This window comes from Mchenga conophoros, linkage group LG12 (assembly GCF_057382185.1).
Source record: "Mchenga conophoros isolate Kocher_MC1m ecotype Shallow Benthic linkage group LG12, M_conophoros_male_GT1.1, whole genome shotgun sequence".
NCBI lineage: Eukaryota > Metazoa > Chordata > Actinopteri > Cichliformes > Cichlidae > Mchenga > Mchenga conophoros.
In genome coordinates this window covers 4,186,264-4,214,046 of record NC_140537.1, presented here as the reverse complement: position 1 = coordinate 4,214,046, position 27,783 = coordinate 4,186,264, and the positions used below count along the sequence as shown (strand labels likewise).

Sequence of the window (27,783 nt, the reverse complement as noted above, 5' to 3'; positions counted from 1 at the left end):
CCAGTTATTTGACTGCAATTTCAATCATACTGGTATAGTTGCGCATCAAGCTACATTAAATCCCTAACCTTCGACTTTACATATCATAAAAGAAATGGATAATAAATCAGACGCTCAAAACACAAGGAGCTGTTAATGGGACATTTATTAAAAAAACAAAAAACAAAAACGGTATAGGAGAATCAGAAGGCATTAAAGGAAAAATACAGATGTCATTTACAGTTTAACTCAAAAAAAATTGTTAAACAGCAACAGTTATACACAAACATTTACACAACCTGTACAAATATTTTTCCTCCGCAAACTTGCAAGTTAAATTTCAAAATAACTTAAATAGTTTTCTACGTAAAAGTGCAAATCCATATGGGTGTGATGTCTGTGAGTAAAACCATGGCGACAGAAAGGGTGCTTTGAGCTCACTGGCTGTAGGATGTCCACTTGTAAGGAAACACAAACACATTTAGCTGCGTAGTTATGATGCCAAATCAGTACTGTAATATCCCAAACAGTCCCAAACTCTGTGACGCCCTTTCTCAACCAATCGTGCCCAACCCTAAATAAAGCCACCGTTAAACATTGCAGTTCAGTCTTTGTAGTGTTCTCGGGTTCAAAGTTTGGAACGTCAGCATTACAGTATAGCAATGACAACCTGTTACATGTATGGTAGTGTTATAGGTTAGCATTAAAGTCACAGTTAACCACAGACCATTCTATACAGTCTTGAACCCCAAACACGACAGGGTTGTAGTAGTCCACAGGTTTCAGGTTTCGACAGCAAGTGTGAGTAGAGGTGAGGCGAAGGCGGCTGCTGCTGATTCTCCACAGTCACAAGGTATGAGGCGACAGAGAGTGGCAAACTGTTAATGCTGAAACTTCAAAGTCTCTACAGGCATCCTTCTCACTGGTGAGGAGGGGAGACATATTGAAAACAAAAAACTAACCCACACACGCTATTGGGCTTTACATGCTTCTGTAAAATCATGCAGCCGAGTCCAAAACAGAAAAAAGGAAAAAAACTAAAAGAAAATCACCATGAGGAGTATTACAGCATATCTGCTCATGAAGCACTGGTCACCATGGGCTCTACTGGACAGAAAACTGGAAATGTGTTTGGTAAATAAAAACGGTGTTTAGGCATTTGCAATACAAATGGGGGAAAAAAGAAGCAAGCATCGAGTCTTTGTGTGAGTTTGTGTAACATGAAGTAACTACGACTTCTGCTCGGCTCCTGCTGCAGACTGCGCTGCGCTCTCAGGCTTAAGGATCTGGTAGGTGATGAGGTACTCTGGGTAGGCCTAAAGAAAACAAAGCAGGGTGTCAGCCAATATTACACAGCACGTGTTGCTTTTTGCTAACGCTATGGCCCGAGTTCTTAATTACCTGCTCTCCTCTGTAGATGACGTACTCGGCGTAAGCTAGGCCGTTAACGCTGGGCCGCCCGATTACTGAATGATGTCCTGGGGGAGCGTGAGCCATCTTCATGGCACTGAACTGTAGGAACGACTTCCCCAAAGTCACTCGGCAGAAAAGCATTTGCCTGAGAAGTCACAACATATGAACTGAGTACAGGAACAAAACTTTGCTACAACATCTTTGTGCTGCAGTTTAATGGGTGACAGCCAAAAGTTACCTGTGGCACAGGTAGCAGGATCGGTCTTTGTGTGTTGGGCAGCCAGTGCCTCCACCGATGCCGTAGACGTATTGATTGCTTTTTGAGGAGTTCTCTGCAAAATAGATACCTGCTCCAAACATCCCTCCTATGTAGGCGTGACGCTCATCAAAGCCTTTGTGAATGATGGCATTGATAAACGGGGAGCCTGTAAGAAATTGTGGCAGGATGAAGTTACACAGTAGTCAGGTTTTCTGTTATGTCTGCTGCAGACACACAGAGCACATAGATGGTGTGACAGTGGGCGTGGTTACCGTGAAACAACATCCGCTCATTGTGATGGTTGTGGTTCTCATCTGCGATCTCCTTCTGCCTGTGGGTGTAACGTTCCCTCAGCTTCTTGTTTACCACCTTTTGAATCTGTGTGATACAGTAGGGTACATTTCAAACAGGATGCAGGGAGTTGTGTTTGTTTTACACCATAAACTAATGACTCCTCCCAAACTGCTGTAATATTGAGGTTTGTAACCCCAAAAATATACTAAATAAAGATTTTAAAAAATAGCCAACACTTGGTCAGTATTTTGCTGATAATCAAAACAGTCAAGTAAAGAGTCAGCATTCAGACCTTAATGATGTTGTATCTGCTGAAGACACCACCAGCATTGCCTCCATCTCTGTGCTCTCTGATGGTGCTCTGCATCTGTGTGACACACATGAACAACAAGGTTTGTTATAAGGCACTCTGTCCAGCTATCGCTACATAATAATTTACCAGGTATTTAGAACAGCTGCATTAAAAAAGAGACACTATTTTTGGGTAAATGCAGCTTCTCAGCTCACCTCCTCCTCCACTGACTGGTACTCCTTGTCTTCTGGGGCGAGGTCTATAAGAATGGTTCCCTGGCTGGCACAGTGGAATGTCAGGTATGGGTTGCCACCTGAGAAGTGATCAAGATTCAAAGTGTAAAGATGCACACTCTCTATTAAAGTAGTACCAAAAAAAATCCCCCCAAAAGCCACTGGGTTACACCTCACCTTGTTGGCCACCCAGCAGCCTCTCAACTCCCTTGATGAGCTTGTGTCGGTGGCCATATGCATTAATCCCGATCTCCTTCAGCTCCTCATGGCCCATGTCAGCCAGCACATCCAGTGTGATCTGAGAAAAAAAGAACCCCACAACAAATTGAGACCTTTAATAATTTAATTTTGGTCAAACGTATAACCAGCGGGTTACAGGTCCAGCGTAAAAGGTGTGCTTGCTAGAAAAAGCCATTATGACCTGCTCTCTCTCAAAGATGTCCCTGAGGTGCTCCAGGCCCAGACTCTTCAGGAATTGACTTATGTTCATGTCCAGCATTGCCACTATGAAAAAAAAGAAAACAACAAAACAAAAAACCCAGAAGATTTAATAAAACAAATAATTGTAACACAAGCTCCCCAATCTCTTTTATGTCCAATTTGTCTGCTTAACAAGATTTTATAAACTGAGCAGTGTTTGATATAAGGACCGCAACAAACTTACTTTCCCCTTCCTTGCGGTCAGTGCCAGTGGCTCCATCTGCCACCCCGGAGGACCCTGTAGCAGCGGCAGCAGCCAGCTCAGTGAGGGGCCCGGCAAGGTTGTCTATGCTGCTGGCAGCTGAGAGACAAGAAGGCGTGGAGGCAGGGGAGATGACAGAGGCGCTGACCACTGTGGCCTGAGGCTTAAAGCAGCTGGGCAGGGCATCCGGTGGCATGGCATCCATCAGCAGGGCTCGGATGTCATCAGCCTGCAGGAATATACAAGTTAAAAAAATTCAGCAAAGGAAACAGCCTGAGCCTTTCAACGAGCAAACATATTGAAGTACAGAATTTCATTTTATGGTGCGTTTAGTATCACAGTTATTCTTTCAGACAGGAGCCATTACCGTAGCCAGATCCAGAGCAGTCTGCCCCTCCTGGTTCTTCATGGTGGGGTCGGCTCCATGAGCCAGCAGCAACGCACAGAGCTGTGTGCGACCCTTCTGAGCTGCTTCATGGAGGGGTGTGAACGCCCATTTGTCTGTGGCATTCACACACGTGTTGTATTTGATCAGAAGGGCTGCAATATCCACATGCTGCGAGGAAGAGAGGGAACAGATCACAAGTTAAACCCTGAACTTCAAGTTAAATAAAATAACACAGTTACTGACACAGAGTTTTCAAGAGCTGATGGCAAGGTCATCAGCTCAAGTATCTTTTCATCTACAATGTTTACACTTTTCATGTATCTACAGCTACAAAACCCACAAAAATGTTTCTGTTTATGTAGCTGAGACTGACCCCGTAAGAGGCAGCATTATGAAGAGGGATAAGGCCTCCTTTGTCCTGAGCGTTGACGTCGGCCCCGTGTTCTAATAGATACTCCGCCACTTCAAGGTTGTTGTAGCCAGCTGAGAGAAGAAGAAAAAAAAAAAAAGAGTCAGTGCAACTTCCTTCATATGAACACACTTCGAAAAGTCTTTTTTAATGCATATTTAATTAGATGAGATTAGTCTCATTGAGCTCCACTCTTTTTACAGCTCGACATGAATAAAATGCAAAGGAAACACTGTGTAAATACAAAACACATAAGACCAACAGCCAGAAAAACAGGACATATTATGTTCCAAGTTTTTATGTCAAACAGTGTGTGAGTTAGTATTTTTACTCAGTACAAAAGTATACAAACACATCAGAAGAGCTTGTACCTGCGAGGTGAAGCGGTGTGGAGTTGCGCCCCTGTGTGTCTCTGCAGTTGATATTCTCCGGGGAGCAGAGCTTCTGGACCCGGGCCAGGCAGCCCTTCTTGGCAGCATCCAGCAGGGCGGCATCGCCCCTCAGCAGGTCCTGGATGTCCGTGTCCCCATCTTTCACCATGTCCAGCGGCATGTTGCCATCACGGTTCTTCTTGCTTGGGTCGGCTCCATGCTGAACAGAAAGGTTTAGTTGATCGATTTTATAAAAATATTTGTTGCACATGACACTGAGTGACTTTCCAGGCCAAAGTGATTCGTTTTCCTGTCAGAATCATGAGGGTGGGCGCTTACTTTGAGTAGCAGTTTGCAGATTTCATATTTTCCTTTGGCCGCAGCCTCGTGAAGAGGGGTGAACTTCCAAAGGTCGGCCACGTTCACTGAAGCTCCATGTCTGACCAGCAACTCGGCCACTTCATAGTGACCATAGGAGCACGCATTGTGGAGGGGAACAAGACCACTGAAGGAGGAAAACCGGCAGAAAAAAAGATCACATTTAAGAGGGAAGAAAATGTGTTTAAAGTACTGATAATTACGGCTTAAAAGGCTTTAAACATGATAACTTCTGATGTCTTTTATGACATTTTTAGTGAACTAACAGACTGTAAGATGGTAGTTTAAGAACTCACCCCTTGTCTTTGGCGTGAACGTCAGCTCCATGGTGTAGCAGGTATTCAACAACAGCCACTCGATTGTAACCGGCCGCAAAGTGCAGAGGAGTGGAGTGGCGCCCCTCCAAGTCCCGACAGTTTACGTTCTGGGGGGTGCAAAGTTGCTGCCAAACGTACATTTTCTAATTAGCCAAGTTTACAAGACATTACATTTTATATCACTGCTACTAGTGAGCATGTGGAACTGATGTGCTACAAATTTTACAAGTGTACAATAAAGATTTTATCACAGTAATAAGTCTCTGTGAAACTCATCATGAATGATCAGGCAGAAGAATCAGTGAACTTACTTGCACTGTATCCAGATCTCCTGCTTTGGCCGCCTCCAGAAACCTGTAGTCCACGTCAGAGTTACGTGTGGGAACATTTTCTGGAAAAGAGAAAGAAAAAAAAAAAAGCTGTCAAAGAAGGACTCACATACACCATGTGATGATCAAGAAAAATAGTGTTTTTTCCATTTTCTTGAAAGTTAGAAGTGCGGTAATCACCGTTGAGGATCTGTTGCACAGCTTCGTTGCCCATCTGAGCAGCGGTGAAGCCCTGCAGAGACACAATGGAGGGGTCGGCCCCGTAACTCAGCAGCAGCTTGCAGGTCTGGATGTGACCAGCCAGCGCCGCTCTATGAAGAGCTGTCTGACCCAGAGTGTCCACAGCATTGACCTGGAGTCAGAACGAAAGAGGTTTCTAAGTTTCATACCAACAACTCTCCCAAAGACCACATTTTTTCAAAAAGGAAATGCAAAAGCACACCTTTGCTCCATGTTTCTGCAGCACCTCAAGGATATCATTGTGAGCTCTCTCGGCAGCGACGTGCAACGGGGTCATGAAGCTAAAAGACGTCACAGATGAGAACATGTCACCATTATCACTCTTTAGTGCTGAATCAGCAGCTTTTCGTTTTTTTTTAAATGTTTTACATCACGGTCTCACGTCTTTGCGGCACTTTAATGTGTTTTTACTTGCAACACATTTTTTTGCAATTATGTTGTCACATCTTAGACCACAGAGATTAAGTTGCTTAATTTGGAATAAAATGCTTATTATAATTATTATTATTATATCAGCTACATTCATTACCTTTAAGATGAACTCCTAGTTTATTTGCTTCTTACTTTTAAAAATACAATCTAAAAACTTTTTGTTGTTAACTTACTCTTTGTTCTTCTCATTGATGTTGGCACCTTTACGCAGCAACAACTCGGTCACCTGCTTTCTCTTAGGGTGGGGTGAAGCCACAGCACAGTGCTGAAATACACATTAACATTATATTAGTGCCGAGCTTCATCTTCATTATGCAGAATTATGCAAAGAACTGCTGGTAGCACAATGAGAGAGAGAGAGACAGGCATGTTAAGAGAAACTACTGGCAAGCTCCATAGACTTGATTCTGACCAGAGCTGTTTCGTTGGTCTGAGGATGTTTGAAGCTGATAATTTCCAGAGCCAGCGTCTTCTTCACTTTGGCCACGTCCGCCTCCCTGGCTGCCTGCAGCAATGAGTGACCTTTGAACTCATCTAAAAAGAGATGTGGAAATGACAAATTAGGTATGGTCTAATGATTTGGGTTTCTAAGTACATGAAAGCTAATCTTTGTGGAAAAAAATGCCTGCTGATGAAGCCTTTTAGGTGGCTTAGCGAGAACTCACAGGTAAGCCTTTCTTTCAGCTCTGGAGTCGGAGCCATGTCCACAGCACTCTTGCTGTGGCAGTTTAGGAGGGTGGGGTCAGCCCCGTGGCTTAGCAGCAAGGAACAAACCTCCACTCGGTTCTTGGATGCTGCCTCGTGGAGGGGAGTGAACTGCCACAGGTCCATGGCATTCACACAGGCTCCATGCTGCAGAGAGAAACAGCACAAAACGTGTACAGGAGAAGGAAGAAACATTTGTTTCATCACATCAGTATCTGACATAACAAAATGTAATTAGTGTCTGATTACAATTCCTAGCACTACGTTATTTCCTAGTTATAACTCATGACATGATTTTACAAAGCGAAACGAGTTACACTTATTCATTGCTCAATAACATTTCAACCAACCCAGAGTCCTAAAAGCACAAGCTCATCAAATAAGAAATCGTGTCTTACTTTAAGCAGAAGCTCGGTGACCTCGTAGTGACCGTAGGAGCAGGCGTTGTGAAGAGGAACCAGACCACTGCCGGACAACACACTCTGGTTAGTGTCGTGACTTATACTTAAAAGGACAAAAGAGAGAAGAGAAAAAAAAAGCCTCACCCTTTGTCCTTGGCGTGAACATCAGCCCCATGCTGAAGGAGGAGCTGAACGATGCGGACCCGGTTGTACCCAGCAGCCAGGTGCAGCGGTGTAGACTGCAAGAGAAAGAAAGCCTGTTAACATCGTTCGTGGGCCGGGTCGGTGCATACTGCCTTTGATGGCCACATGAGCGAGCGGCTGATTAAGGCCAAAAGCAATTGTGCTAGAGCAGGCTATGCTCGGTGAGTTGCAGATGAATGGCGGACATCGTGATGCAGAGTCAATGAGTTTGTGGGGAAAATTCAACAACAAAATTCAGTTGCTGTTGTTACTATGTCTGACCTGAGCGACGACGAGCAACTTTAACCTCACTAGTCATCTAACTCGATTTCCAATTGATAAGATCACAAAAAAATAAATCTTTTAGGTCTTAGTACTTCGAAAATAGGTTTGATGCAGTAAGCTGAGGAGTAGTAAAGTCCAAAAGGCTGCTTGTGAATTATGGTTAGGATACAATATCTGACTTACTTTCCAATTCCAGTTATAAAATAATTAACAAATAAATAAAAAGAAAAAACAATAGAGACATACAAAAATGCTTCCAATTTTAATTTCTATTAATTTTTCAATTATCTGTGTATAAAAACAATCATTCAATACTAGCTATTGAGTAAATAAAATTATATTGAATCCCAACCATAATAGGATGCAGTGAAGCTACAATAAGCAGGCTGAGAAAAAACAAAAAATCAAATAGCCTAATTTCAGCCAAGAAAAATGAGAATTAGTATAAGCAAAGCTGCAAATCCCATTTCAATTGCATTTGTTCACTGTTCAAAAATCTGGCTCAGGTCAAGCTCACAATGAAAAGAAGGGACATTGTTTCATTTCAATCCATGCAGTGATGTTAATATAAAAATGCAGAAATGTAAGACTATTAAGTGACAGTGAAAAAAAACAAAAAACAGCTCTGAATAATGAGAGTTGAATCATGGAGGCTTCATTCAGTTTGGGATGACACAAGCAATTTAGAAGCAATCAACATGGAGGGAAGAGCATAGCACTAGAATGGCAGGTTAAGTTTAGACCATTCATTACTGCATACCAACTAATCCAACAAGGACATGTGAAGTATACACAAGTTACAATGACACAAATTCAAGATTCGATTGACAAACAAAGTGCAGAGGGGCAGGCCTTCAGGCATGCATGAATTATCACCATCATCAAAAACAAAATTAATGAAAAGATAAATCAGACACTGATTTATGTGCAAGTGATCGAAAGCTGGAGAAGTGTGGGTGAGTGTGCAGAGGAGAGAGGACAGACGCTGAAGTAGGCAGGCAGTGGGCATTTTGTGCTCCTCTCCAAATCCAAAAAGATGAGTCGTCACCATGACACCAACCCAGTTCAGTCGCTCACTCACATTCACGCACACACAACAGAGGAGCATCAGGGTAGGATAAATGAGTGACCCGTACACCCAGGTCCATGATGTGCAATTAACAAGTGACAGCCAGCTTATTGGTCAAATAAAAACGATGGATTAAAAATAAAAGAATAAAAACAAAAACAAACAAAAAAAGATCACAACAGTGCATCAATTAAGTGGCCGTTATCAAGGTCAACTTACCAGCATTTTTTGTGATGTTGACTGATCGACAAATGTTGCCAGAGTCACACGGAAAACAAAATGAAACAAAAATTACAAAATGACAGTGTCTTTTCACAGCAATTTCTCTCTCTCCCTTAAAGTCAGTGAAACATAAAGCGCAGTAAGACAATAACCACTGTTTGATCCGTCAAAGACGGTGTGAGATTAAATGTGACACGGGGCCAGAGAGGGTAAGTAGCTGGAGGATGCAGTGGAGACTGCTCCTCCTCTTCTTAGGTCTGCTTAAATTCCAGACCACATCTCCAAAGTGGCTTACAGACCTAGATCATGCAAACATCAATTCTACTGCAAAGAGGTAACACTTTAATTTCTGATGGAAAAAAATACGGTTAGAAGTGAATGACATGTGCTGAAAAACTGTTAGCAACAATGAGTTTTCATGGAATAATGAAGGTAGTAGTTATGTTTTGTTTTAAGCTGGTTAGAGAAATAAACACATTTATTCAGGATAAGAAAGCTAATCATTCAATAATTTGAAAATAATGCATGAGGGACCAACCCCACCCCCCCTCCCAAAGAAAAGAAAAAAGAAACACACACACACAAACAGTAGGAGTAAATGCTCCTGTTCATAGGGATGCAATGGAAACAAGATCCCTCACCTAAATCAGCCATGATAAACAGTGTGTAAAGTCTAAAAGAGGAGTGCCAGCTGTGTTTGTACCATTACACATGTAGTTCCCTCAACCACAAAGAGGAAGACAAAAAACAAAACAAACAAAATTAACAGGAGGAAACCTGCATGGTGATCTAAACACTGCTTACAGTGTAATCACGTCCCACTAACAAAGACTAAGAACTGAAAATGACACAGAAATAAACTGTGCAGAATACATTAAGCCTAGTTCTTTGATCTGACCAGATGTGCTTCCACAGAAAATAGATTTCACAACTGACCAAACATGCTGGAAAAATATAGTTTTGGGGGTTTTTCGTGTAAATTTATGTCTACTTTAGCTTCAAGAGAATGTATACAGAATCAACTAGCCTGATAAACTGGGTTGAAATAGTGCTTTTAGTGGTTTCCTTGAAAAAGGCTGGACAATTAAAAGCCAAGTTGAAGAAAACTGATGCTGTTAAAATGAGGATGATTTCACAGCAGCAAATGGATTGTGGATGGTCTCATGAGAGTCACGCATGCATGATTAGAGAATAAGAAATGTCTAAAACAGGTATTTCCAAATTAAGATGGCCCCAACATAAATCCTCTATAGAAACACCATTCAAACTAATTCAGACTCCTTTAAACACATGCTGACTGAATTAAAAAACAAACGAACAAAAAAAACACAACGTGCATTTTCCCCCTCAAAATCTGAAGTTTTGGAAACACACTAGTAAACGTGTATGTATGTATTTGGTGTAATGTGCTACTTGTGGCTCATTTACCTTGCGACCATCGCTGGCGTGACAGTTGACATTTAATGGAGTCAGCAGTGCCATCAGTTTTTCTTCATTTCCACTCCTGTAATTAGATGGTTGAAAAGACTCAGATGTTGTTAAATCAAAATAAATTGATGGAAACTAGCAACTAAGACAAGGTCAATTAAAGTCAGATTAAAAGGATATCACATGCAATCATTTTTCTCCTCCTTCATATGTTTTAACTCTTAAATGTGCTTACAGAATCACAGGACACACCAGCATCGTTTCTATAACTGCAGTTTACCCAAGAACTTCATGTCATCAACTATTGACACACTCACCTTGCTGCTTCCAAAAGTTCATCCTTCTTGTATTCACCTGGAACAAGAAAAACTCTCAGATTAGAGAAACGTGTGAAACACTTATACATAAATATTGGCATGTGACTTAACTTTACATAGCATTTATTGCTTATGTTTGTTTGGCACATTAACCGAGACTGACCAGTGAGAACTGCCTTAGCTGAAGGGTCAGCCAGATCCAGAGCAGACTTGCCATCGGTGTTGCGGATGTTAGGATCAGCTCCGTGTTGCAGTAACACTGCAAAAGATAAGATGAAATAAACAAAAACTTGCATTTTAACGTTCCTTTTTTGTGTTACTCAGAATGCTGTGCATATTAATAAAGAGGAAGGCTGGTTAAACAGCATAGATAATAATAAAAGACACAAAGTTGAAAACAGTGTTCAAGCTGGCACCACCTCTATATTTTAAAGAGCCCCAGGGGAGAACGCCACCTCGCACAATGAATGCTCCAGCTCATCAGACGTTTGCACATACACTCAAAGAACTAGAATGACATCAGTCTTGTATTCATCTGGATGAAAATGAGCGCTTAGATTAGAGCCTGGCATGCAAAACACTTCACATAAATGTTTGCAGTGGATATAACTTTCCATGGGCAATTACAGTCTCTGTTTGTTTGGCAAGTTAAGTGCTGAGAATGAACCCGGCTGATTTATCAAGTAGAACCTCAGTTATTTCCACACAGGCACATTTTATTTATACAAATAATCCGTATGAGTCAAAGACTGAGGCTTAGGATGGCTCATAATGCCAGTTCAAACTAGGGCTGGGCCATATTATATCGTTCACGGTAATACCAGTATAATGTTAGGCAACGATAGGAAAATGAAATATCGCGATAGAATATGAGTAAAACGCGCATGCGCAGTGCCCTTGTTTTCATACGCACATGGCCGATTGTTGAGCGAAACAGATGAACCAGAATTGGTTTGTAAAAATGGTGCAACTTCAGTGATGTGGAACTGGTTTGGTGTTTGTCCGTCAGATACACGACAAAGCACCATTTTTGCAGAACATGCAAGCGGCCGTCGTTATTGTCGGACTAAGATGCTTAAATCTGGGAGTAATCTGGGTCCCAAACTCCGTAATCTTCAGGTCAAAGAACACTGCAGCATCACTTAGAGTTAAAAACTGTCTAAATTCTTTCATCTTTAATAAAACGATCAGCATTGCTGCTTTACCAGGTGTAACTATGAAGTCTAACTTCCAGGCATCCATGAAAACAAAATTTACTACATTTAACGGAGTTAGAAGTTAGCAGGAAGCTAGCGGAAGTTAGCTCGCTAGTTTCGCTAGTTGCCTAAGCATGATATTGCATGTTCTGACTGAGAGATTTCTGAAAAATTCAAACGTACAGCTCTGCTATCACTTCCAACATAAATGAAGACCGGAAACTAAACAGCAGTGACGTTTGTAGGGTTACTGAAGTTGGGCTAGCTGGTATATAATGATGTGCTACGTGATCGCTAGCGACACAGCTATGTTAGCATAAACAGTGAAGCTGGAGGACGAACACTAACACTTTTACACTTATAAAAGTTAACGTTAAGGTTCCTGATAGTTGGAGACAAATGCAATCGCATGGCAGGGTGCTGTAAACGGACCAAACTTCAGTCAGGAGAACAACTGAGATAATCCATCCACAATACGAGGTTAGTCATTAATATACTGCAACATGGGAATAGAGCAGCTGCCAGAGAATTCAACATTAATAAATCAATGGTACAGAAGTGGAGGAAGCAAGAAGAATGAGTTTAATAAAGTTTGATTTATCTGACTGCTTTGTTTCGCTTAATGTGCCTTATAATCCCGTGCACCTTATGGTCCGAAAAATGCGTACTGCACACTGCAGTTTAATGTTGCAAAGCACCTCTTTTTAACTTCAGTGGATATTATACATGGTTATGCTCAGGATATGTCAGCCCATTTCTACTGGAAATGCCTTTTGGTTAAACTTTCAGCAAGGAATTTGCATTTGCACTGTTACATTTTTATAAAGCTTTAATGTACATAAAAACCAGCTTCTTGTTTAAGTGAAAATAAATGGAAGGTTGTCTTTTTGCGCTAGTAATGTTGTGGAGTTGTATTTTGTCTCGCATCAATTATATCGTCAGTTATATCGTTATCGCAAATTTTCAAATATATATCGTGATAAATATTTTTGGCCATATCGCCCTAGTTCAAACTGTTTCTTTACTCTTGAAATGAGTCCACAAGATGTACTTCTACATGGCAGCCATCCCTGCATAGGCAAATGTTTATGTAAATTAACAAATAAAAAGGTTATATAGGCTATAGAAATTTGATAGGGGAAAAAAAAAACACTAAGGCATTTGTTTGTGTGTCACCCCAGTGTAAGTAATGTTTTCAGCCTGCTCTGGCTGTTTTTCCTGTCTCACACACATATTTATTAAGTTTTTCACTCCCACACATACACAATTCCATATTTGCCTAACCGTAGATATAAACGGCTAGCATCCTTACCAATGCACACATCTATCTTTCCCTTGATGGCAGCCTCATGTAACGGAGTGTAGTTCCAGTTGTCTCTGGCATTTGGATCTGCGCCTTGACACAAGAGGAGGCTGACGACTTCTGCGTGTCCAAAAGAGCAGGCATTATGCAGGGGGATGAGACCTCCATCATCCCTAGCGTGAACATTGGCCCCAGTCTGCAGAAGGTGCTCCACAACATCTTTTCTACCAAAGCCTGAAAGAAGCACGTGCGTTGAGTTTTTCCATCTATATTACATTAAGCGTTTTGCATAAGTATCCTGCTAACATTAATAGCTTTTAGCCATTCACAGGAAATATCCCAACAAAAACAACACTTTATAACTATATTAAAATATAAATACTCTTTATACGATTAAGCATCCGTATAGATACACAAACTTCTTACCTATAATAATTGCAGAGGTGTTGTATTTAATTTAGGGCTTGGGAACTTAGCAAACAACATACACGTAGTAGCATACTGTTAGTTTTTGTTGCAGTTCATGCTAACGTACGGTTATCCTAACTAAAAGATACGACGGTTTGCGTTTCCTAGCTAAATGTTATTAGCGGCACAGCTTATAAAACAGTTATAAAACGACAGCTTAAAATTATAGTTACATTTTAAGGAATATATAAGAAAGATAAATGTAAATAAAATGTTAGCGCTAGCACTAAACAAGTCAAGCAAAACACATTATCTAGCTAGCCGCCCGCAGTATGTTAGCTAATAACAAGATGCTGTTGCTACTTCATTAGCTCGTTACCCGCAGCGAAATGAAGGGGGGTTGATTTTCGACCAGCCATGTCCTTCGCGTTTACATTCACCGAATCCACAAGTCTCTTTACTCTGGATACGTCTCCATTACGACAGGCCTCGAACAACTCCCTGAACGCCCCACCGATGCCGCTGCTGCCGTCGGTGGGACTGGCAGCTCCAGAGCCAGGGCTCGAAACGCTGCTGCTACCTCCGCCAGAGGTTGTCGTGGTGGAGCTCGCACTGCTCGCTAAGGCCGGGGCTGGTAGGTCTGGGGAGGCCAAAGCCATTTCAATCCCTCCGCTGCACTCCCTCTCATTCTCCGAAGGTCCGACGGCCGAGGTCAGCAAAGCCATCGGCGGAGAGCCCGGAGGAGCGCCAGAAAGAGAGCCGTTTCTCGGCGGAGACTGTAAAGTATTTTGCTGTTGTTGCTGCTGCGATGAACGTCGAGACACCGCCATTACAGCAGCTCTCAGGCGATAATAAAAGCAGTTCCTCCTTCTTTCCGGTGAAAGTGGTCGTGTTTCCTGTCAGCTGTTTTCTTAGTGGAGCCTGGCAGTGGACCCCCTCCCCCTCTCCGACTTAAACTTACTATAATGCATTGCAAAACACATTACAAAATATCGTCTTTAGGTATTACATTGCTTTATTGCCTTATTTAAAATTGATTATTTAATTTAAAAGAACGTACTAAAAGACTGAAAATAGGTTTGTGAGATTTGGGGGGAGAATTTTTTTTATGTGAAATATATATTTTATATTTCACAGTGCAATAAACAATTAATAATAAAAAATAATAAACGAACTTTAAAAAAAAGAATTAATTGCTTTGGGGGGCTTATGCCTGGGGCGGCAGAGATAATTAAAAAAAAATCTCAAGTAATTCTCAATTGTTCCACTGGCAGACTTCTTTTCCGTACAATAAACCGCAAAAAAACTGAAGGGTTTTCATAATGTTTAAGTATAATATGACATCAGATATGGCAGCTTTTGTTCTTGATGTTTGTTTTTTGATCTTTGGTTCATCTATGTTGACCCGGAGGTCCCGGTCAACACAGGTGCACTGCACTTTGAGCTTTTCCAAAAAAAGATCAATAAGAAAAACTACCACAGACCTTCCACGGCACAAGAAAGACTGAGCGGACTGGCAGTAATTAGTATTAACAATAAAGTTGGCCATCAGATTTCTTGCAGTGATGTAATGATTTTCCTTCTAGAAAAGCTTGAAAACAAAAATGCTAAGAGGACAGAGTGTTGAGGAAAACCAAAAAAGTCAAAAGTCTGGATTCCAATCATTCATTTTCAAATGTAGTTCTTCTTATTTTTACCAAAGTGTTTAGACATGTTTACATAGTTTTCAGAACAAATTTATACATCTTGTTCCCTTGTTTCACCTACGTCTATGAATTTACAATACTGAAGTATTTCTCTGATATATTTTTTATTATATTTAGTAGTTAGAACTTAAAACATTAACTAGGGACTGTTTAATTGAAGGGATTTTAATTTTATTTCTATTTTTATGGCACTTTGTTGTTGCACACTGCTCTTACACTTTATTTAAAACTAGAAATAATAAAGCAGTTGATGTGTTTCAGCCTGTAACGTTTAGTGTCTGTTGGTACTTCATCACTTTGAATAAGTGTAAGTCAACACCAGGCCCCACTTTCAGTCTTTCCATTTCTCCTTTCCAAACACATGAATAACAGTCCATTATTTTCACCGTTAAACACTAAAATATTCTTGACTTTTTTAATAAACAAATTAAACGACAGCCAGCATCCCAGTTATTTCAAACTTTAAAAAAAATCTCCATCCCCGTGTGGAAAAGTTTCACCTTTGCTAACTGCATGCTAAAGGAAGTAAAGATATTTTCCAACTTAAAATCTCAATTATTTTCCAAACTCATTTCAACCAATTTTTTAATTTTAATTGTACCTTATGTTCATGTAGGACTCAAGAAAGCGTACTTTGAACTAGGATCCAATCATGTGATTTGTCATCCACAGTTCTCATCATGAATGACGTCTCCTGTGACACTGAGTGCTTCAACACTTTCATCACTCCTGACAACAAGTGATTTCTTTGTGTAAAACCAGGCAGTTATGCAATTGGTCAGAAATGATCTGTCCCATAGACAGGGATGCAGGTGCCCAGCTACGAGCTGGTTTATTAATACTAAGCTAAAGAAGAAAAGGAACTCACTGTAGTTCTCACAGCTCAGGACAAGCAGACACCTGATGTTGAGTGACTGAATGGAACTAAAGCAAGAATTCATGATGATGACAAAACTCTGCATATGCAGTCAGGAGACTGATGACCTGTGAAATGAACTGTTAGAAATGTGCAGATATGTGTAAACATTGATCAACATTTAACATCCAGCATGGAGCAAAACTTCTGACCGACATCTATGAGAACCTTTAATCTCGTCATCTTTGTAGTGAAATATGACTCATTAAACCTTTCCATGTATTTTATCCACAGTGAAAACTATTCACTTTGCTGGACCCCAAAATCACATGTGTTCAATTCATTTCATTAGATACTAGCAATACTATTAAATTGGACCTCATTACTATCATATAGCAATTAATGTGAAACTGAGTCATATCATAATCTATATATGTAATATGTTTTTGCCTGAATCTTCCACCACAAACAGAAAGAGGACATGTGAGCTGCTGTCTGAGTAACAATGCAAATACACACCAGAAATTGTTTAGTAAAGACAAATTTAATAAATGAAAGCTGGTGAGAGGGCCTTCAGTGCATCTTTCCATCCATCTCTTCTGCTTATCTGGTTCAAGGTTGGAGCCATCCCAGCTGTTATGGGGTCAGAGGCAGGGGCAAAACCTGGACAGGTGGTCAGTCTAACACAGAGAAACACACAACCATTCACACTCACATTCAACCTAACTGCATCGCTCTGGACTGTGGGAAGAAGCCGGAGTACCTGGAGGGATCCACAAAGGCATGACGACTCTCTTGCTCTCAGGTCACTGCCGTTCACGCTGCTCTGAACACACTCAGTTGTCTTTGGAACAAATAACACCAAATGAGAGTGAATCACTTGAGAACAACAGGAACACTCCTGGTTATTGTGAGCAAACGTCATAACAAGATGAATATATTTACCATTTTAATGAGGGAGAATCTTCTGTGTGGAGTTTCTTCTCAGCGTGACTCTTTTTCCTGACTTTTAGAAACAAGAGGCAGAAAAGAAAGAATAAAAGTTAAAACCTCGACAATTTTCTATATTTTAGGACAGAATTTTAGAAACAACCTTAAACACTATTTACTACTTACCACTTTGTTCAGGCTTGCTGGTGTTCGACATGCTTCACTTTATATTAAATCCTGAAGCGCTTCCTCAGTGGAGTCGGGCTCTGGATGCTGTTGTCTTCCTCTTAGCACCCTTTGCTGACGTCTTCAGAAAACGGCAGAGAACCGACATGAGAACTCTGCCGTCTGCGCTGTAGTCTGTTACTCTCCAGCGGTTCGTCATCTCCGTGTCCTCTGTTTGGTAAACGGTGGAGATGACTCTGGTGGGGAATGTAGTGAAGAGAAAAGAGTTTCCAATTGCTTTATTTTTGTTTCTCACTTTAGTCACAGATCATCTTAGATGAACACCTGGAGCACCAGGAAAGACATTGCAAGCTGTACCTCCTTGTATCTGGAACCAGCAGGGAGGCCATTAACATATACTACCTTGTGATGGATAAGAAGCTCATCCCCTTCCAGGAAACCACATCATTCGTAGCCATTGATGAACGCTTTAAACATTACTGTTTTCAGTTTATGAAAACAGATGATGCTCCAACAAACTTTTAGTTGAAGTTTTAAAGTGAATGAAAATAATTGTTAAAAATAAATTCTTAAAGTAAATTCAAGAACAGCAGCTAAGACCCAAATTAATATGCAGTGTTACTGCCCATTGAGGTCATTGCAGCATGCACTTTGTGTGGTTTTGACTTTTGTTATGAGTCATTTATGGCTAAAGAATCCTTGTGTAACGCAATCTGTACTTACACCAAAGCTTTAATGCTTGGAAATCAGGACTATTGACCTTGAGCAATTCACTAAGTGTCTGTATCATCAATTTCACCACAACAAAATGTTTTAGGCCCCAAAAAATCTGTTTCTATAGAAAGAGGTTACAAAAATTGAAATGTGTCCCAAAACTCTGTAACCCATCAGAGGCTAGTTTTGTAAAGGAGTTTGGTAGTAGCTGCTCCACCATAGGAACAGTAAGACCTCCAGCACACAACGAACACCACACTCACTTAACATAGACACATTTATTAAAACACAATTTTAAACAATAACCCTTTTCTTTTACTGTCTTTCCACTCAGTGTTCCCAAAAAAAAAAAAAAAAAAAAAAAATTTATCAAGGTCCTTTGGCCAAAAAACAAACAAACACCTGAGCTCAGGGAAAGGTAAAGTGCAACGTTGGGGCCCTCCAATTTGTTCCTACCACCCTGTTGGAACAGTGTAGTATCCAGTAACAGCATCCAGAAAGCAGAAGCATCCACTTGCAGCAACGACCATCTACCAGGTAGGATGTTTCAGTGGAGTCATCAGATGAGGAACATCATCCAGTAGGAACAGGATACCAAAGGAAAAACCAGCCTACACACACCCGGATGCTGGAGAATTAACCAAAGCATATTCATGACTTCCAGTATCACTAACGGCTCATCTAGCAGTCTCAACATCAAAAAAAATACAGGCTTGTTCATGTAAAAAAACAAAACAAACAAAAAACCCGAAAACAAACACTGTTCAACTTTTTTAGGCATGAAAACATCAAGGCCTGGACCTGGACTAGGCCTATCCGGTCTTTAAATGACGTGATGAATCCTGCTCCTGGGTTCAGACTACTCTGTTTATTAAAGCTGTTGTGTTTTTAACATGTTGGAACAAAATACAAAGCATTACATCTTAACAAGGCCCAAAAAAAAGAAAAGAAAAAAAAGTCAGTGATCACTGTGGAAATCTCTCGGGTTTTAAAACCTTATGATTTAACTACAACCTAGCTCATGCAGCAGTAAATAATGACTAACCTCGTATTGTGGATGGATTATCTCAGTTGTTCTGACTGAAGTTTGGTTCTTTGCAGGATCCTGCCAAGCAACTGCATTTGTCCCCAACCATCGGGAACCCTCGCTTCAACTTTTATTTTTTAATTTTTTCAGATATCTCTCAGTCAGAACATGCTATATTATGCCTGGGTGAAAACTAGCGAGCAAATTCCCTGCTAACTTAAATTTAATAAATTCTGTTTTCATGGATGCCTGGAAATGGCTAATGACGTGCTGTGATGCATTCAATGACTGCCAAATGATCAGAAATCTCAATCTTCGGAAAACCTGAGTTACACTCAGCATTTTTGCTTACACAACAGTAGGGAGCCTAATGGTAAAGACCTGTGTTCTTCAGAGCAAGCTGAAAGACAAATACTTGATAGCTTTAAATACTGTTAATTACTTCTTGGACACAGATTACTTTTTGGCACAACATCACAACATTGGCAAAGAAGTCACTTGGATGAGTGACGAAACGTTTCTCCCACTCACTACGTCCAGATGAACAGAATCAACTTTTGGAGATTTACTTTCCTGGATGATTGAGGCTGCATCAAGTCTGAATAGTCGTTACGAATTTCAGTAATTTTTTTTATAAAGTGGTGATTTTTTTTTTTTTTTTTTTACAGCATAGAAAACCACAAAGATTGGCAAAAAAAGAACATGCAATAGTAAAATTAAATGAGAAAAATAATTTTTTCTTTTGAATAAATGAAATTGGTTTTAGGTGACACTGGGAGTCATGGTGATGAGGATGGCGTGTTTGAGCTATGGATATAAAAACAGAAGGAAAAATTGGAATTCGGTTTCACATTTCAGTGCAAACAGCAGCTTTTTCCTACTAGTGCTGTGAAAACTCGGATTTTCCGAACTTTTCAAGAAACGAAGGAATTGCAAAATGATTTCTGCCGACTTAGATCGTTAGATGCACCTGCTATCCCTTTTGATTGAGCGTGAGAAAGATCAATGCTATGGTAAGTACAGCAGGCTAAAAGGTATAATATAATATGTCAGACTGCTGTGCGCCTCCAATATAGAGGTGTGCAGCTGCTTTATTCTCAGCAGATTGTTGCTCAACTAATATGAAAACGTTAGTCCTTAATGTGAATGCGTATTAAAACCTCAATGAGAGTCCATGCAGCCTTACACCACATGAAAATGTGAAGGCTTTCATAAACAATGAGTTCTGCTGGGAGCTTCTTACTGTGTGTGGAATAACATATGATGATGTGAAGCCATGTCTTGACAATTTAAATTCAGGCTTTAATTTGTGCGATCACATGATTAATGTAGACGCACGCTTTGTTTCCTCGTAGCTGAGCTGGTGAGTCCAACCATTTCACGTCAGATGGTCGTCATTAACTTGAGGAACCGTCAACTGACCAACAGCAATCTGGACTCCATGTCCCACCTGGTCCTCACTCTATACCATAACCTGGTGACGGGGTCCAAGGACTTTCCTCACATACTGTTTAAAGGATTGCTCCACCGGGACCAGGTGACGACACCATTTGTCCATGTGAGGCTGAGCCAGAGAGAGAACACCGCTCCTTCTCCTCCTACGGACTCACCAGCTGGGATGATGCTGCCGCCTGCAGGCTCCAGCTCTCATCCACGCTTCCTGACTCCAGTTCTTCCCGAGAAAGCATATCTCGCTGTGCTGAAGGCAGACCGGAGGAACTGCGTCCGCACCCTGACTGTCGACGGCCTCCCCGTCACCAGAGTCATCTCCACCGTTTACCGAACAGAGGACACGGAGATGACGAACCGCTGGAGAGTAACAGACTACAGCGCAGACGGCAGAGTTCTCATGTCGGTTCTCTGCCGTTTTCTGAAGACGTCAGCAAAGGGTGCTAAGAGGAAGACAACAGCATCCAGAGCCCGACTCCACTGAGGAAGCGCTTCAGGATTTAATATAAAGTGAAGCATGTCGAACACCAGCAAGCCTGAACAAAGTGGTAAGTAGTAAATAGTGTTTAAGGTTGTTTCTAAAATTCTGTCCTAAAATATAGAAAATTGTCGAGGTTTTAACTTTTATTCTTTCTTTTCTGCCTCTTGTTTCTAAAAGTCAGGAAAAAGAGTCACGCTGAGAAGAAACTCCACACAGAAGATTCTCCCTCATTAAAATGGTAAATATATTCATCTTGTTATGATGTTTGCTCACAATAACCAGGAGTGTTCCTGTTGTTCTGAAGTGATTCACTCTCATTTGGTGTTATTTGTTCCAAAGACAACAGAGTGTTCAGAGCAGCGTGAACGGCAGTGACCTGAGAGCAAGAGAGTCCTCGTGCCTTTGTGGATCCCTTCAGGTACTCCAGCTTCTTCCCACAGTCCAGAGCGATGCAGTTAGGTTGAATGTGAGTGTGAATGGTTGTGTGTTTCTCTGTGTTAGACTGGCCACCTGTCCAGGTTTTGCCCGCCTCTAGCCCCATAACAGCTGGGACGGCTCCAACCTTGAACCAGATAAGCAGAAGTAGGGCTGAACGATATATCGCATTTGCGATAATATCGCGACATGATCAAGTGCAATTTTCTAACCGCAAAGGCTGCGATTATACTCTGGACATGTCCAAATTCATGGGCTGCATCCTCCTGAGGCCGCATTTGTAGACCGATTACGTCACAGCGACGCGCCGAAGGCTGTCCAAATTACTACCATATCCCAGAATTCATATCCCAGCCAAACTCCAGTTTCCAGCAATGGCGGCCGCTACTAAGTTTTAAAATTACTCATACTAATCTTTCTGGGTCACAAAATAAACTTTTAACATATTTTCAGGCGAGAAAGTAGTTGTGTAAACATCAAATATCTGCTCGGTTTATCAAGATATCCCATATTTGCAAAAGTGCTTCGACGTTTTCAGAGGCGTCTGCTACCCACCAGCTCGACAGCTAGCCGGGAGCTCGAGGGTTACTGATGCGGCCGAGAACGGCACAACTCCCGGCACATCATTTTCAGATCACCGCGGAGTTTCGCTGCTCGGGTTAAACGTAATATATAAGCCACTTAGACAACCTAAAAATGTTATTGTTGGGCTTTTTTCAGTGTTTTGTTTGTTCGTGAGTAAATCGGTTTGGCTGAGATTAAAGTTATTAGATTAGATAAAATAAAACTATTAATCCCCCGGGTGGGTTCCTCCTTGGTTTTCACACAGCTGACTAAACGTCAAACAGAAAACTTATTAAACAGAAGTATGAGACAGTCGAGAATTTACACCAGTGTCTGGTTATATTTTAGATAGCAAGAAGCAGACGGCCGAGTTTATTAAACTCCACCGAGACAGCGGTGACGCTAATCAGAACTAGACCGTCCAATTTCACGCCTTTAAATTTTAAAGGCGTGTTTGTGTGTGTGTTTATACAATTGCTATTATGTTTGCACTTTATGTGTAATGTTACTGACTACAGAGATCAGTAAGATGTGTGTATTTTTTATTTATTAGTTTTATTTATTTAATATTATTTTTTAATTGAATGACTGTCTAGTAGTTCACAGATGTCGAAAAACTGAGTGTGGTAAAGCCACTGATTTTTTTTTAATGTATATTTCTGCAATCTGCACATTGTACTGACTTTCATTTTAATGTTTACACCAGGGTTCCTTGTCAGCACTTTATGCTCAGATGTTTGTAAGCTAAAAATAAACTATTGTGTATGTTCAAATATACTGTTGTGATTGAAGAAGTTAAATAAAAATGTCAGTCATCAATTCATGCATCACCTCATGTCATCATAACAGAGGTCTGTCTTCCAGGAAAGAACAGTTTAAAATTAATGTAATATAGTATTGGCCATACTATATGATGTATTGCTTGTCTTTGTTTAATAATACAGAAGACAAAGACCTTAAAAAATAATCCCATATCGCATCGCAATCGCAATATTGGGGCAAAAAAATCGCAATTAGATTATTTTCCATAATCGTTCAGCCCTAAGCAGAAGAGATGGATGGAAAGATGGAAGGATGATCCAAAGAGAAACATTAAAGGCCCTCTCACCAAAACAAGATAAGAATGCATTTTACATATGAATCTTCATTCATTCATTCAAATGTTGAAACTAGGGCTGCCACAAACGATTATTTTGATAGTCCACTAGTCATCAATTATTTTTGCAATTAGTCGACAGCCTATTGCACCAGCATGCATCTGCTCTAATATAACTATCATTAGCTTACAGCATGAAGTGTTTAAGAGAACAGCATGCTCCTCGTCAGATTGATGGGAGGAAAAGAAAATTCTAGAGTTTAACTAGGTGGCTGCTATGCTCACAGAACTGGGATGGTTTCAATGAGCATGTAACCAACATAACCAAGGTAGGTAGTGGACATGCTGTTCACCTGCTCCCTCAATCTCAAACAATGCTTCAATTGGCTGAATGGGGAGATGTGCAAGTTTATCTTTCTGAAACAATTAGCACATTGTAGTGACTTGTGAACCACAATCCATCATGGAATTGCATTGCACACCCTCACACAAAACAGAAGCTGCACAATGAGGATCTAGCAGACTGGCTGGCAAGCGAGATTTGGAATCAAAATCTTCAACCATTGTCTGGGTTTTTATTTTTCTCTGAAAATGAATGCTTTGGTCAAATAAGGTGGGATTGATGCTGGTCTCAGCTCCTGGGCGTCCCACAACAAGAGCTGCTACAAGTTTAAAGTAAAAGGCTCAGTAACCTGTTGGGCTTGGAACCTTTCTTGCTTTGCCTGACAGACTAGTGTCTGGTTAGGTTCATTCAGACGTCGAGCAGCAGTATGGTCATCTTCACCACATCTAAAGCTGAACCACACTTCTGGCAGACAGGGAACCTTAACAGGTCTCCTGCCACTGCTGTTTCTTGCCATTAAGTAATCTTTGCCATCACTTATTTTCTTTAGGACATTTCTGGTACCGAGCGAGCTCTCTAAGTTTCTTAGACAACTGATCTGTCTTATTTTGAAGTTTAACAGTTTGTTTTCTCTGTTTTGACGCTGCACTAAGCTCACTGTCAAAAGGAGGATTCATGGACCTTTGGCTCAGTTTCTCTACTTGCTTTGCAAGCTTATCCAATCTCCTTTCAAGCTTAGATGCCTTGCTCTGTTTTGTAGTCTGTATTGGCACAGGCTCATCATCATAGGAGGGTACAACGCAATTTCATTGTTCTTGACAATGACAATAAATAAATAAATACTAAATACTAAAATACATCAAAAATGGAGTGGGCATGTACAGCTGACTTTTGTAGAACCAAGATATTTTTTCATCTTGTCTAGCTTTGCAGATCTAGCACCTTCCTCAGTTCTCAACACAAGGAGTATTTCTGAAAATGCTGGTGGACTGTTCTTTTTGTTCTCTAGCTGGAGAGCTATGATGAGACTCATCCCAGCAGCCTCTATTGAACTGTCTTAGCAGGTGTTTCAACAGAGACTCCCCCTCTAGAAGTAGAAGTAAGGAGGCTATGGAGTCTGTTCAAATATGCTGAGGGCTTTTCTCTGCTATTCTGACTGGAGCTGAGAAAGGTTGCAAAAAAAAAAAAAAAAAAAAAAAGAACCAAAAAAAAAAAAAACACCTCTTCTCCGTTATCTACAAGACTAAAAGCAGAATCAAGCTGCGTAATATAAGCTCTGGGTGGGGAGCTCAAACCAAACAACTTAAAAACATCTGTCGCTGGACTGAGCAAACTTTCAAGAATGTTCCTAACCCTAAAGGAAGAATCACTGAGGGGAAGATCCACTTGTATACCTCTTCCTGAGCAACATCTCAAATGGTTTTAACAAACGAACCAACAGCAGGATTCTTGGGGCTAGGCTAGTCACCAAAGACCTTGGTTGATCTTGGGAATGGCTTGATCAGACGAATATTCTACCAGGACTCTACCTTCTGGATGGTTTGGTTCATCAGGAATCCGAACTATCCGAGAAACTTCACCATTAACTGAAAAAAAACACTAGCACTGTCATCATCTGTTTAAATCCTTTCAATTCCAGTCACAAAAAGTGAGCATTAGCTATCTACATCAGCGGTCCCCAACCCCCGGGCCTCGGACCGGTACCGGTCCGTGAGTCGTTTGGTACCGGGCCGCGAGAGTTGAGGCTCAGGTGTGAAATGAATGGTTTTCAGGGTTTTTATCGTTTTTCAGCGTTATTTTGTTATCGTTTTTATCGTTAACTCGGTTTTCCTGGGTCTTTTCACGTGTGTTATGAATAAATCATTTTTTTTGGTACCGGTACTAGTTTTATTTTGTTGTATTTATCCGCGACACCTTAAAGGCCGGTCCATGAAAATATTGTCGGGCATAAACCGGTCCGTGGTGCAAAAAAGGTTGGGGACTGCTGGTCTACATTAAAGCATCTGCAAAGGTACAATGTCCAACTCAATGCGGTTGAGAAAAATGAAAAGGTGGGTGTTGTGAGCTGGAAAGTCAAGGTGCTACTATCGTCCAATCTCCTGGCTGGCTCTCCACTTGTAACTCAATCTGTACTTACACCAAAGCATTAATGCTTGGAAATCAGGACTGTCTGTATCATCAATTTCACCACAATGTTTTAGCCCCCCCCCAAAAAAAGAAAGAATCACAATTTGTATAGAAAGAGGTTACAAGAATTGAAATGTGTCCCAAAACTCTGTAACCCATCAGAGGCTAGTTTTGTAAAGGAGTTTGGTAGTAGCTGCTCCACCATAGGAACAGTAAGACCTCCAGCACACAACGAACACCACACTCACTTAACATAGACACATTTATTAAAACACAATTTTAAACAATAACCCTTTTCTTTTACTGTCTTTCCACTCAATGTTCCCAAAAAAACCAAAAAAAATTTATCAAGGTCCTTTGGCCAAAAAACAAACAAACACCTGAGCTCAGGGAAAGGTAAAGTGCAACGTTGGGGCCCTCCAATTTGTTCCTACCACCCTGTTGGAACAGTGTAGTATCCAGTAACAGCATCCAGAAAGCAGAAGCATCCACTTGTAGCAACGACCATCTACCAGGTAGGATGTTTCAGTGGAGTCATCAGATGAGGAACATCATCCAGTAGGAACAGGATACCAAAGGAAAAACCAGCCTACACACACCCGGATGCTGGAGAATTAACCAAAGCATATTCATGACTTCCAGTATCACTAACAGCTCATCTAGCAGTCTCAACATCATAAAAAATACAGGCTTGTTCATGTAAAAAAAAAAAAAAAAAAAAAAATTCTTAGGCATAAACACATCAACTCGGTAATTGACCTTGTATCGGCCGCCATATTATGAGGGTAGCCAGGCTTGCTTAGCCGCTAGCTTGCTAACATTCAGCTAAGCTCATTCACACATTCTAGAACATTTAGCTTTCTTCCTCAACAAAAAAACAAACAAAAAACAAACAAACATCCCAGCAGTTAACTTGACACCTGGCTGCAGCATAAAAATGGACATAATATTCAATGTAAACATGAGCTCCAAGCTAACTCACCAGAGGAGTTGGTGTAATGGCGGATGCTTGTCGGACTCGGCTCAGCGCGTACCGCTTCATGATTTCTCTCTCTAACAACACATTAAAGCATCAGTTTTAAGTACAAATGTTTTGTAAACCTATCTACAGTGACTGGTGTTAAATGTACCCAGGTTTCCAGATCGCAGAGGGCACCAGAACAGCATGCATCTCACCAGATCGACGGGAGGAAAAGAAGAAATTCTGCAGTTGGACTAGGCCTTTGCTCACGGCACTGTGATGCGTTCAATGACTGCCAAACAGTGTTGCCAACTCCTCAGTAAGGAAAATCGCTATTGGTTGTCCTAGAAGTCGCTAAATGATGTCATCGCCTAATTTGCATAATTGGCCATGCTAATGTTACATTTGTAGATCCTTGGACAGTACACCTAGTGCGTTAATCCAGCATTTTAGGTTTTTTTTCATTAATTACACCCTGCAGGCAAAAAAATGTGTTCTTGTTTGATCCTAAGATGAATGTTCACTGCAGTTTACGTTTACGTGACCATGCGTGTGCAGGTTTTAGAATGCATTTACATTTTTATCATAGTTCTTCTGGACATGTTACATGTAATATTCAAAATCCACATCAGTCAGATATTACTGAACATGGATCCCAGTTTAAATTAATTTGTGGGTGCGATATATTTCAAAGAGAAGCGAATCATCTGCTTTATATAAACAATATCCAGTAAACAACACTTTCATTTATGTACATCTTTTTAAAACATTAGCTTTGATTTTCAAAAATGCAGAAGTTTCATGACACATGAATAAACCAGCTATGTGTGAGGATTTTTCTGATGACAGATGTTACAGACATCAACCATTATTCTCAAATGGCACAATGCAAATTTAAGTTTATGATGATGACTGAAACATCAAATTCTCCTAGGGTAGGGGTCAGCAACCTTTAACACCCAAAGAGCCGTTTGGACCCCGTTTCCATGGAAAAGAAAACACTGGGAGCCGCAATTACTTTTTGACATCTAAAATAAAGATAACTCTGTTATTGTTCTTTACCTTTATGCATAGGTATTAGAAAACAGTGGTTTCAATAAGTATCATTGACTGAACAATGCACAAGTAACTGGTGATAATTGAGGTTTGAACTCAGTTCTTAGTTATGTTGAATCGTTCTCTGCAAGCTACGACTGTAGAATGTGTTTTACTGACAAAGTATTTAGTCAGAAGGTGCTTCATTTCAACTGAAAACATACTCCAGCGTGTTTGTGTATCAGTTTTAGCTTTGTGGATAAAAAGAATCGTTCAACAAACAAAAACTTGTTTTGGCTTCAGTCTTAATGCCAGTCAAACGCTGTGGCTCATTCGGACT

General features: G+C 40.7%; 2 protein-coding genes and 1 long non-coding RNA gene across 4 annotated transcripts; 1 reads left to right on the top strand and 2 right to left on the bottom strand.

Moving 5' to 3' along the window:
- Positions 1-127: 127 nt before the first annotated feature.
- On the bottom strand, positions 128-14,409 carry LOC146561911 (poly [ADP-ribose] polymerase tankyrase-1). Of its 2 annotated transcripts, XM_085293351.1 has the most exons (28): positions 13,913-14,409; positions 13,135-13,359; positions 10,790-10,885; positions 10,627-10,663; positions 10,310-10,385; positions 8,879-8,899; positions 7,267-7,361; positions 7,120-7,186; positions 6,682-6,868; positions 6,429-6,550; positions 6,190-6,281; positions 5,787-5,865; positions 5,525-5,696; positions 5,327-5,406; positions 4,995-5,140; positions 4,660-4,825; positions 4,321-4,540; positions 3,914-4,023; positions 3,520-3,708; positions 3,135-3,381; positions 2,892-2,974; positions 2,648-2,768; positions 2,453-2,550; positions 2,238-2,312; positions 1,924-2,029; positions 1,631-1,817; positions 1,381-1,537; positions 128-1,295 (listed from the first exon to the last, which is right to left on the bottom strand). In XM_085293351.1, the coding sequence occupies exons 1-28, from the start codon at positions 14,361-14,363 to the stop codon at positions 1,209-1,211; spliced, it is 3,792 nt and encodes a 1,263-aa protein (XP_085149477.1). In that variant the 5' UTR covers positions 14,364-14,409; the 3' UTR covers positions 128-1,208. The 2 variants fall into 2 exon arrangements, with proteins under 2 accessions (XP_085149477.1, XP_085149478.1); XM_085293352.1 differs by lacking the exon at positions 8,879-8,899.
- A 3,500-nt stretch (positions 14,410-17,909) lies between these two features.
- Positions 17,910-26,697, bottom strand: LOC146561909 (uncharacterized). The gene is made up of 3 exons (XR_014894581.1): positions 26,578-26,697; positions 26,430-26,500; positions 17,910-26,053 (listed from the first exon to the last, which is right to left on the bottom strand). It is a non-coding gene; the product is annotated as an uncharacterized LOC146561909 (long non-coding RNA).
- On the top strand, positions 20,280-21,602 carry LOC146561910 (uncharacterized). The gene is made up of 3 exons (XM_085293349.1): positions 20,280-20,949; positions 21,060-21,120; positions 21,222-21,602. The coding sequence occupies exon 1, from the start codon at positions 20,340-20,342 to the stop codon at positions 20,883-20,885; it is 546 nt and encodes a 181-aa protein (XP_085149475.1). The 5' UTR covers positions 20,280-20,339; the 3' UTR covers positions 20,886-20,949; positions 21,060-21,120; positions 21,222-21,602.
- Positions 26,698-27,783: the final 1,086 nt, after the last annotated feature.